The sequence below is a fragment of the Thamnophis sirtalis genome, unplaced genomic scaffold (genome assembly GCF_051295495.1).
Source record: "Thamnophis sirtalis isolate CommonGarterSnake01/CBP01778 unplaced genomic scaffold, rThaSir2_p1.2 scaffold_6, whole genome shotgun sequence".
Lineage (NCBI taxonomy): Eukaryota > Metazoa > Chordata > Lepidosauria > Squamata > Natricidae > Thamnophis > Thamnophis sirtalis.
This window is the reverse complement of record NW_028261386.1, coordinates 38,172,681-38,184,342: the sequence shown is the minus strand read 5'-3', so window position 1 is coordinate 38,184,342 and position 11,662 is coordinate 38,172,681. Positions and strand designations below refer to the sequence as shown.

The following is an 11,662-nucleotide window of genomic DNA, read 5'->3' as shown; positions in this document are numbered from 1 at the left end:
AGCAAAAGACACAAACACACAGAAATGCTTGCTGCAATGGACAGTAATAGTGTGAAGGCAGGAAGTAGATTTATTGTGAAGTTATCTCACAAGGTTTTGGAAACAACACGCCAGTCATCAGTCCTGATCAGTTCCAGCTAGTGTAGGCAGTAGGCTGTGAAGAGTATAGTCCAACTTCACTGAAGGGGCACTGATTTCCCCAGGCACAATAAAGAATGAAATAAGGTTTTTGTTCCCGTCGTTCCTTTCTTCCCAGCCCTTGAAGAATCCCTGCATCATTGCAATCATTACACATACATAGGTGTAAATTAGCAAGGCATTTCCAGCAAAAAGAGGAAGAAAGTATCAAGAGAGAACAATGAACATTTTAGCCAACTGTGCAATTGAGTTTGAGATGCAAAGCAATCTTATCCCACCACCTCCTTCCCTCCAATGCCATTGAGCATTTCAATCCTCAAGGTAGATTAATTAGACTGGACTCCCTGGAAAAAATCTTTTTTGGTTCATGTAGTACCTCTGCATATTTATTCCTGCTCGAATAAAGTTCTGCACCTTGCCACCCACTGAAAAGACCCCGTCTGTATGACTGCTATAGTAATCTGTTGACTAGGTCTCAGCCAGTTTTCTTCACTACATGGATGAAATAGCATGGGCTAGGCTTCTGGCCTAGTGTGTAAGGCTGGAAGTCCCCCAAGACTTTGTGTTCACATTGGCCTTGAAATGCGTTTTTCAATAGTTCTGTGAAAGGCTCCAGACGATGAGGATAATAAGAAAGTCGGAACTGACTGAAAAAGACAGAAAAATTGTGTTAATAGCAAAGTAACAGAAACATGAAGATATTAATATAGAGACACAGCAATGTAAGGAACTTGGCTTTTCCTCTTTTCCATTTAAATCACTTCCAATTCAGGGACATTAATTTATCCATGATCCTTTGAGGATTCTGTTCAAAAAGCATGCTGAAAATCAAAATTATTGTACTTTGAGATTGTTTTTAATTAAGAAAATAGAATACTTTTTATTAGCACATGGATGGAATCTTACTCTCTGCTTCAGTGGTGGGTTATGACCAGTACACCCCGGTACGGGCTTACCTGTGCCTGCTGGGAGGACCGGGTACCATTCCGGTACGGTGCTCCAGAGGGCCCAGCCGCTGTCCTTACCTGTATTTGAACTCTTTGGGGCTTCCGCACACGTGCATGGCGCACATGGTGCCTGCGCAGCTCTCCGCCAAGCAGCTGGAGTGTCACAGAGGCATCACAGAGCGTCGCAAGAGGTAAGGATGCATGTGTGTGCTGTGTGCATGTGTGCGCGCGCTGCGTGCGTTCATGTGGAGGACACCAGGCCCCATTGCACTGTACCGGTTGCAACGGGATCCGGAACCCACCACTGCTCTGCTTCTATCAGTACAAATCAAGAAATATTAACTTACATACCAGAGGGTCCAAACTGAATGTATGTATGCTGCTTCATAGGCTTGGGTAGTGTAAAGCGGCCCCGACACTTATATCTGTTAATTTGAGGGTTTTAGAGAGGAGCAGGTTTCTGGGGCCATCTCATGGATAGGTGCCACAAAGTGTGTAAAGTAATTAAAAAACCTACCCTATAAGACACACCTTTTTCTCCCAAAAAATCTGGGTGTGTCTTATACGTGGAATGTAGTCTCGCCCACTCGCTCTGCGCGTCGCATTTTCGGGTGGTTTCACGTGACAGGGATCCTCACTTCCACTCGGATTTTGATAATGAGCAGCACAGGTCTTTTTATCAATTTAAAATAAACTATCACCCTATGCGCATTTGGGTCAGTTAGCTGAGCTCTTTTTATTGATGTGAGATTATTATTTCTCCTATGGCACTTGGAGTTTATCTGTGATGGATTTTTTGTTAGCTTTATTAGATGTCCAGATTCACTGCCCAGAGAGATCAGTAGCTCTACAAATTGGGTGGATGGATGCCCAGGACATCTGATTGCTCTATCCCTATGCCAAAGGGTTAGTTAGGTCAATGCACTCAAAAACCCTGGTTATCAAAGTGGAGGTACAGTAATCATGTGGGTTCTATAGAGAACATACCTTAAATCTGAATCCCCATCATTGCCTTCATGTGGGACCTGCACAGTATAGTCCAATGTCACCATGTTTGGTTTGTTGTTCACAAGGAGAACAGAGGTAGTAATGTCCTTGGTTAAGTCACTCTGAGAAAGAAAGGGAATTAATTAGTTCTCTGTATTTTCTGCATTTGTTTCTTGGTGGCTTGTTCACTGTGTTAAGCCAGTTTTTTAAAGGGATCACATTGGTATGTGGTGTTGTGCTATAAAATAGTGCCCTACTATTATAATTAGCTGCAATAAGCCATAAAAAGAGATATTTTTGCTGTTTTAAGATGTTTTAGTTAACACAAAAGGTTAGGCAGAAGTTATTTCCAGCATTACCTTGTAGTAGATATTTTTCCCACGAGGGGCGCAACCTGTTTCCAAGATGTAGTCATAATTACGGTGATCAATGACAAGAATGCCACCTGGACGAACCATGCTAGCAATATTTCTAAGAGCCTGTTTATGAACACTCTGGTCACCTAGGAATAGGTACAAAATTTGTGTTAAATGTCTTCTTGTTCCCTTTAGATTGCTTTTTGTCTTCAAACTAGTGGTACCTCTGGCTATCCTAGACATATTTTTTGTTGATTAAGAAGGCAACGATAACTAAATTATGGATATCAATGCACTCAAAAACTACCCCCCATTACCCTTATAGCCATCCCTTTGCACCCCAGAGCTGGTTTTCTGGAGCTCCCCTTGCCCAAAATAATTAAGAGACCATTGTTGTAATAGACAGCATGTCTATGAAGCATATTGTCCATCTTCACATACTTTTTAGCTGTGAAGTTAGAATCTGTTTTTTTTTTTAATTTACAACTCAGTATTGAGATTTACATTATCAATTCCCTCCTAGCCTGGAAGGGAAAAAATACAAAATGTAATGCATTCAAACGTCCTTGAAACCTGGATAGAATCTGTGAACTAAAATATCTCCTATCATTATATTCATTTCAGGAAAAATATTTAAACCACTTGAATTCCCTAGCAAAACTAATGTAATTTTCCACACAATTTTTGAATGTAAATAGATGTGAAAAATATGAATTTTATCATAGCATAAAGTCCAACAATTAGTTCTTTTTTAGTATTTAAATGAATTACTTATCATTTCTGCTGGTATTTTTATTTACTATTTAAAGTCAAAGTAAATTTCTATGTAGACTAAGGAAGAGTCTCAGATTATCCCTTTCTATAGCATTGGCAAAGAAACAGACTTCTGAATAATAATCTTTTCACATTCACCTTTAAAATCTGGAAGATGGGCAAAAGAATTTCCTAAGCAGATGACAGCATCAAAACCTTCACCAGGTTTCTGTAGATCCTGCGGCAAGGTGAGCCAATTAGCCTCTTCAATTACTGCAGAACAGAAAAGCACACTTTATATAATTCAACCTCTGCTTCTTCATCATGCCTTGCTCTATCTAAGTAAGAAAAGATGTTACGTTTCCAATCCAAAAAGGAATGGAAAATTATCAACTTGCCACTTTAGTTCATATGCTAAACCTGTGATACTATATGGCTTTACCATTGTATTTTATACATAATGGTTTGTGATTTAGTATGTTGTATGAACTGAACCAGTTGTAGTTTATATAAAGTAAACTATGGGTTAAACAAGTTTCATCTTAGCATAATGTGTGAAGTTAACCTCACACTTTTTAAAATACAACTCTGCAGGAAGGTCTGTTATGAAACAGCTTGTCTGATATAAAAAACGAATTCTCACTTTTCCTCTTCCATTCCATTCTCACCAAAAGAAAGCTTATTTCCTGAAATCTTATGGTTACTAGAATAAATGGCTAAGAAATACTGAACTTTCAATAGCATGCTGGGTTTGTGAATGTCCTCGTAGGACTTTTGCACCTGTGCTAGTATTTTAATCATCTGTTTTAAAGGCTGCTTTTATCCAGAAATTCACCTGATCATTGTAAAATTGTTTTGTGGGCCAATTCCAACCACCATCCAGCTTTTCCTATATAACTTCCAGATTCTTTTGTGGACTTGTATCTTTTATGCCCCTGCAAATTTCATAAATTACCACATGGTTTTGTTGTTGGGATCATAAATTAATAACATGGGTTTGTCCTTGAGCTAATTGTTTTGTAATAGATTCTGTAACTCAATGTAGCTTATGTATAAACTTACTGCGCTAAGAGGCCTAATTATTTTGGGTTACAATAAACTGACACTGATCCAGTGGGAATGGCAAGAGCTATTGGTCCACAGACCAAACTGAGTTACGAAAAATTACCTAAAACTGGTCAAGAAGCTGTGTGCTGCCAGAGTATGGCCAAGGAGAAACTGATGTACAATTAAATATTTTCAAGCTGCTTTTGGAAGCTGTGGTTTCAAAGATAATCAAAACCATAAGTTGTATGTATAGCTTTATGTTGTGGCCCAGCAGGAGCTGTTGGAGCTGCCAGCAGACTCCGACAGCGAGGGGCCCTATGAGTCGGCTCTGGAGGATGTGGAGGACCCTGGACAGGGTTCTGACTCCAAGCAGGGCGCAGAGAGGCTGGTTGGCCACCAGGAGGCGCCTGAGCCTTGGACCAGTGGGGAGGAGACAAGGGGGCGTGAGCCTGAGGTCAGCAGTGAGTTGTTCCTGGATGCCCGGCACCGAAGAGCTAATAGGTGTCAGGAACAGTTTCGCAGTTACAGGAGGTAATTGCACTCAGCTGGTGGTCATTAGGCTCCTCTCCAGACTATAACAGGACTGTTTGTGCACACGCCCCTCTTGCAGAAGTCAACGCAGGAACTAATGTCAGAGAACATTATTGTGAGCTTGGCAGGCTGGATTGCTGCCCAGCCTTATCTGTGCTGGATTGCTGACCAAGCTTGTCTGTGCCAGTTTGCTGCCAAGGACCTGTCTGTCTGATCATTAAATGCCGTAACTTATCTTTGGCTCGGAGTGTGTGTTGGTGTGGGACGAGGGGCGTCAGAACAGCTTTAATTAAGTTTTAAGGAAAAATTTAAAGTGTTTCTTAAATGCTTGTCTCATTCAGGCAAGACATTAAGAGTATCACAATTTCTACATCTTTTGAGCCATTTCTAAAATGGTTCTGGTTCTTCTGCTTACCAAACTAAGCAATCTTAAACTATTGGCACATGAGGAATACCTGTGGAGAAGATTTAAACGCATGTACATATGGGTCAAAGCTGTCTTAGGGTATGTTGGAAAAACGTTAAACTGTTGCCTCCACATGTTGGCAACTTGTTCATAAAGATTGGGAAAGGCTGCTATAAAAGACACAGGAAATAGAGTCATACTTTCATGAATCAATTTTCAGACGGCCAAGTTAGTTTTCATTCTTCTTTACGAATGAAGATTAATACATTCCAGAGGCAAATTATAAAACGTTGAGTGGGATGAGGAACTATTCATTCCCCACTATACCCTACAGGCACCTCTTTCACCTACACTCCAATATGTCAGCAGGGAGCAAATTATAACATTGGCATTCTGGCGGCTGATCCAACAGCACTGATCAAATTTCATCATGCTCTTCTTGTCAAGACATAAATTTACTGCTAATTTAAACATAGCCTGGAAATGATGCTCAAATACTGTTGTTGGGAAACATTCAAATCTCAATAGTGTAAGAGCCCAGGACAAGAACTCAGACCTGTTTTTACATGGGGCTAAGATGCTGATGAAGTCAACAGTTCAGACTCCAATTAGCACAATATACAGAAATATTAAATAGTATTAAGATGTTTATGTAATGACTGGAAAGTGCATTAATATAGAGATAGATGGTTCGTTAATCGAAGTAATATATACAATTACATTGATTAATGAACTTTTATCACTATAGTAATGCAAATATCACTGCAATATAATCTCTATCATCATGAGGTGATGTAATAATGTACAGTTTTATACTATTGTTTGTGTGATTAGGCATATAATGAAAGATGTAAAATATATGAAGTAAGACAAAAAATAAAGGAAGAATTTGACTTATGCAGCTTGTAGAAATGTACCAAATTGAAAAGTATAAAGTCACAATACATTAGATAGTTCCCATGTGAACTAAGTGTGAGAAAAGTTCCAAAATAAGAGTGGTCAAGCATTGATAACTATCAATATTATGTCAAGTCATACTAGGGGGGTATAAAAATATATGGGCCCTTGGGAGTCGTCGGACAGAATGAGCATTTTACATTAGCATTATGCTTCGATTCTTCTGGAACTCAAAACTGGCCTGGCTGGCTAAACTTTGAATTGCAAAGGTATGCAAGGGTGTGTAAATAATTGAGCATTTAACTCAGAACAATAAAAACATTAAACCTGAATTTGTTTCTACATGTTTTAATCTCTGATTAAAAAAGAACAGCATGGGAAGCACTTTTCAGCCCTGAATCTGACACAGATCTGAGACTAGTGATTTTGGGAAGCAGATCAAACTGTAGCACCTAACTACTGTTTTTTCTACACTCAGACTCTGCCCTGGAACTAATAAAAATGTTTTAATAGTTTGCTGTCAGCGGGATATGAATCAATTAAGAATACATGACTCCAGACTTCCAAAGCTAGCATTCTCCAGATTTGTTAGACCAAAGTCCCAAAATTCTACAGGTTATACTCCAACATATCTGGGGTACATCAAATTGGGCAAGGCAATGAGTTGATATTCTTAAACCAAAAGTTAGAATACCCCAATGATCAAACGGATCTTCTTTTCGACGGTTCCATCGCTCCTTCAAGGCGTATTTGAGCATTTTGTCACTGGCATCTACACTGGTGACACTAAATCCTTCTTCAACCAACATAATGGAATCCACACTGCACCAGAAATGGAAAGAGAAAATGATTTCCAGGCATTATTTGAGGGATGAAATCTAAGTAAACTATTTAACTCAGATTAACTCAGCATAATAATCCCCTCCGCTTATGTTAACAGTTAAATTTTAATAGTTAGAGAAAAAAGTGATACATGAAAGTTAGGGCAATGGCTACTATACTATATAAAATACTTTCCTAAGGCTGCATACACAATATCTCCTACGTATATATCTCTTAATAAATAAAAAACCAATACCTGCACTATTCACTTAAAATCTATGGGAAAGATAAATTTAATATTCTCTCCCTTCTGAAATAGGAAAGATGAGTATGTTCTTAAAAGAAAATGTATTTGTGGGAATGATTCCTCCAGTTTTATTTTTCTCATCTCTGGCCCTTTACTACATTATTACTTTTTAAATGGACATCTTGATTAACACAGCAAGTAATCACAAGCATTCCACGATCCTTGTCAACTGAATCAAGAAGGCCTGATTTAGTTGGTTTGAGCTCCGAGCGTGGCAATTTAGTTCCCAACGTTTTGTCACCATTCAAGGAGACGTCATCAATGTACTTTGAATTCAAAGCGGGCTGACGATGTCTCCTTGAATGGTGACAAAACGTTGGCAACTAAATTACCAAGCTGGGAGCTCAAACCAACAGCCCAACTACCAACCCAGGCTACTAATATTCAAACACATTTCAAGGCCTGAGTTAAGCATGTGTGATTTGAAGTCTGGCCAAATTCAAGTTAAGCTAATGAACCATAGAAAATCAATTCAGAAAACAGGAATGGACTATGACATCATGATGGAACTGAAATGTGCCATATATGTAACTTGTGACTACTTAAATCCACATCCATATATATATTCATATATATTCATACTTAAAATATATCATATTCATACTTAAAATATTGATAGTTTATAATGAATTAAGTCCATACTCAAAACTTCAAGAAGAAATGTTAAATGGTTTCTTTTATTTTGCTCTACTTGTACGTTCTCTGTTTCTGCAAAGGCTTCAGGCAGCTAACAGTATTATTTATAAAAACAATCCAACCCTCAGGCATTTTTTTAAATATGTAAAATATAAATCTTATGTGCCCTCCAAACCTACTTTCACTTACAGCACAACTTCCTACTGTGACAGAAAAGGTAGGTCAACAATATTTTTCTCATGTTTAAGAGGGATGAAGATGACTAGACCTCAGGGTGTTCCAAAGAGTGGAAACAGCTAATGAAAAAACCCTTCCAAGGTCTATCATGTGACGTCCTCATAGGGATGAGATCTGGAGGAAGTTGATCCTACTTGACCTTATTGCATGAACTGATGAATATATAATGTGGTCCCTCAAACAACCAGGTCTGGAATCAAATTTGCACAGGATAACAAATGACAACCCATGCAGCTCTTTGAAGCAGCAAAATCTTCCAAGAAAATTAGACATGGCCATCACATCTGGGCTTTTGGGTTCCGTACCAGTGGCAACCTCCAAATGTTCTTTAAGAGCCATTCTACAGCACATTCCAAAGGGCGGTGAATGATTGTCATCAGGTTCTTGTGATCCATGGTCACAACTGGCACACAAATGCAAAACCCTTCTAGCCATCTGTTCTTCCAGTAGCAGCTATGAGTGTAGGACGACTTCCAAATTGCAAACCACCATTCAGATTTAGAGATGGAATTTCTCAGGAATCATCAGGTATCCAAACCAAAATCACTCCATGTTGAAGAACTTCATTTAGAATCTATTTCTCCCCATCTTCATCCTAACAGTACTGGGTCAACACTTTTGATGCATTTATTTTATTAACAAGGATCAGCACCATCCTGTTCAGGCCAGGGACAAGATGTATAGCAGCAAAATTTACAATACAATAATACACTAGCAGAGTTGGAAGGGACCTTGGAGGTCTTCTAGTCCAATCCCCTGCCTAGGTAGGAAACCCTATACCGTTTCAATCAACTTAATCAATAGATTATCCCCCTGATTTTTTAGATATTAAAAAGGAGAAAGAAAACCCTGGAGTACTTCACAAAATAGTAGCCTCGGGGAAGATTACTCCTCTCTTACCAATATTGATTAAAATTGTCCCTTCAAGAAAGAAGAAAGCCACTACAAGATAATGTTCCTCCTCATACCAATCCCTTAGAAATGGTCCACTCCACACAGATATCATAGTTGATGGGTTTTGAAAGTCACTGAAAGATCAAGGAGGACGAAGAGTTGAACCTTGCCCTAATGATTGCACAAGCATGACCAGTTCAGTTTTCTCCTATATCCTGACCTGAAATCTGGCTGCCAAGTATTCAAATAATCTGCTTCTTCTAGGATTTTGCAAGACCACAACTTTCTTAACAATCTTTCCTTAAAAAGGTTAAGACATGTCAAAGTTGTCCAATTTTGGATTGAGAGGCAGCTCCATAAGTAGAAATTACACCACGCCTCCTTCAGAGCTGACTGAATCCTCCCTTCTCAATAAAATATTGATTATTGTTCAAATCCAATCTCTTACCAGCTCATCCAAAAAGCCTTAATTAGAGGCAGGAACGCAGTTAGGAAGTAACAGAATCAGTACGGCAGAAGACCCCATCTTCTTTAGAACCCCAAATAAGCTGTATTTGTGCCTATAAATGCCAATTGTATAATCCCCTGAATATTCTTAGACTGCATAACCAACATTCAGCAGTGCCTGTTCTGCATGTTTTCAGGTTTTTGCATTACTGTATAATTATTTCACATATTTAAGCCTATAAATATAAAAAAAACCTAAGAGAAACAGAAATAAATGTACAGTATGCCATCCTAGATGATTCACACTACGAGAAGATGTAAACTTCCAAGTTGTCCAGCTTGACACAGACCTACTAACATTTCTGTTTGTCCAGGAATATGTTCGACTCACATTCTGTTTACATTGTTTCTTGCAAAGGTTGCACGCTTCATGAGGCAAAGTTAAGGCAATTATCTCAGGCCAATTTCAGCTAACATGAAAGGATAGCAAAGTGTTAATATTTGATGTATTTAATCAAGTATGGATGGGGAAAATCAACAATGTTTATGGGAATTTCCATGTGTCTAAATACCTCTGAACTTGGAGGAGGGGATCGAAACTCTTTTTCAGCCAGGAAAATTTCTTGGGCAGACTAGTCCATTCCTTCAGTACAGCTGATTAAAAAGTACATTCTAATTATGTATTAAAAGTACAATAAAATAAATGCATCAAACTATTCCTATTTTAGAAAGATATTGCTTATATATGTACAGAAGGTAGAAAAACAGGTAATAAGAGAGAGAGCTTCTGCTAAAATGGCACATATTGCAATAGTTGTAGGCATTATTTTTTTAAAAAAATATTTCCATGGACATTTTAGTCATTAGGCCTCAGCATGATGCAATCATAGGTCTTTAATCTGAAGACAGCCTAAGGCTCCAAACAAGCTTTAATCATTTGTGGAAGGAAATCACCCAAGCTTATGCCAAAGCTTAAGTCTTTTGAGTGCCACAAAACCCCTTGATATTTATGTCCCCTTGACTGTAGCTGTTCTACTCCGAGTAATGGCTAAATTTGGACTCACTTCTTTCAGATACCAAAGGTAGCATAACTTTTACCGGAGCCCCTGACCGAGTGGGAGTTTGGAAAGGTTTGCCCTTTCAGCAACAAGAACAAAAAAAGTGAGTGTCTTTGGAAGACCAAAAGGCAGATCTCTCCCCCCCCCCTTTAGAAACAGAAAGGGATCCTTCCCAAGTGGGCAAGCACGATCACCCTCAGGTGCACCCATAATGCTCAAGGGTCGTTGGCCACAGATCTGAGGGTTTCAACGCGCATTATATCTGTTGTCGAGAGGCAGCGTGAAGATTCAAAGGATTCCGGGTTAGCGAGCACGGAACCGCAGCCCCGGCGACGCGCTCTACTTGCACCGTTACCACAAAAAAACTCCCGGCGTGCGGCGGGCAGAGAAGCGGGCCCAGCGACACTTGTCCTGGCGACTCACCCGGTGCCGCAGGCCACATCCAGCACCGTCTTGCAGCGCTGAGCGCGCAGCAACGACACCAGCCAGTTCTTATACTCGTCCGTGCGGCTCCGCGTATCGCCGATGTAGAGCTGCCAGACGCGCGCCGCCCGGCCGTCGGCATACTGGTCAGGGAGCCCTTCGGCTGCCACGCCCAGCGAGCGAGTCCGGTAGATGCTGTCCACCATGGCGAGGCGAGCGGCTCAAGGCGCAGGTGGCGTGACGGCTCCTCCGACCTCCTCAACGGCGCCGGAGCTGCTGCTTCCAGCAATTTAGGATCCCCAGGGGAGCCGGCAGCCGGTCGCCAGAGGAGCTCATTCCATCCAGGGACCGCCCTTCGGCTCAGCCGGCCAATCCAAGGAGGGATAGCGGACACTCCCACCCCTCCGTCCTCCTCTCCCCGCCTCCGCCTGTTCCTGAAGTCAAAGGTCTTGACCCAGGCCCGCTTGTAATGCTTCTCGAGCCTTCCCAAATCTGTCGGCCGCCGGGTGGCTTGGATCCCCCTGGCCTTGGCCTTGCTGACTATGAATTATGGGAATGCTAGTCCAATAACGCTGGAAAGCAGTCTGTCAATGCTACTTAACACTTACCTTGGAATCACACCCGGTAACCTACTGCTGAGTAAAGACGCATATAATTATTACAGACAAAAAATCCGGTAGAACAGGCTGTTAATACTTTTGTCAGCTTTTCTAAAAATGTGACTCTATTATAAGTGATTTGTGTATTTAAATTTGGATTTTAATGCCTCCACAAAT

At 40.3% G+C, this 11,662-nt stretch overlaps 1 protein-coding gene across 1 annotated transcript; it reads right to left on the bottom strand.

Annotated features, from left to right (window-relative positions):
• Nucleotides 1–47: 47 nt before the first annotated feature.
• Nucleotides 48–11,174, bottom strand: GNMT (glycine N-methyltransferase). Its single transcript, XM_014052364.2, has 6 exons — nt 10,887–11,174; nt 6,757–6,884; nt 3,341–3,454; nt 2,432–2,574; nt 2,073–2,194; nt 48–785 (listed from the first exon to the last, which is right to left on the bottom strand). The coding sequence occupies exons 1-6, from the start codon at nt 11,090–11,092 to the stop codon at nt 614–616; spliced, it is 885 nt and encodes a 294-aa protein (XP_013907839.1). The 5' UTR covers nt 11,093–11,174; the 3' UTR covers nt 48–613.
• Between the last annotated feature and the right edge of the window lie 488 nt (nt 11,175–11,662).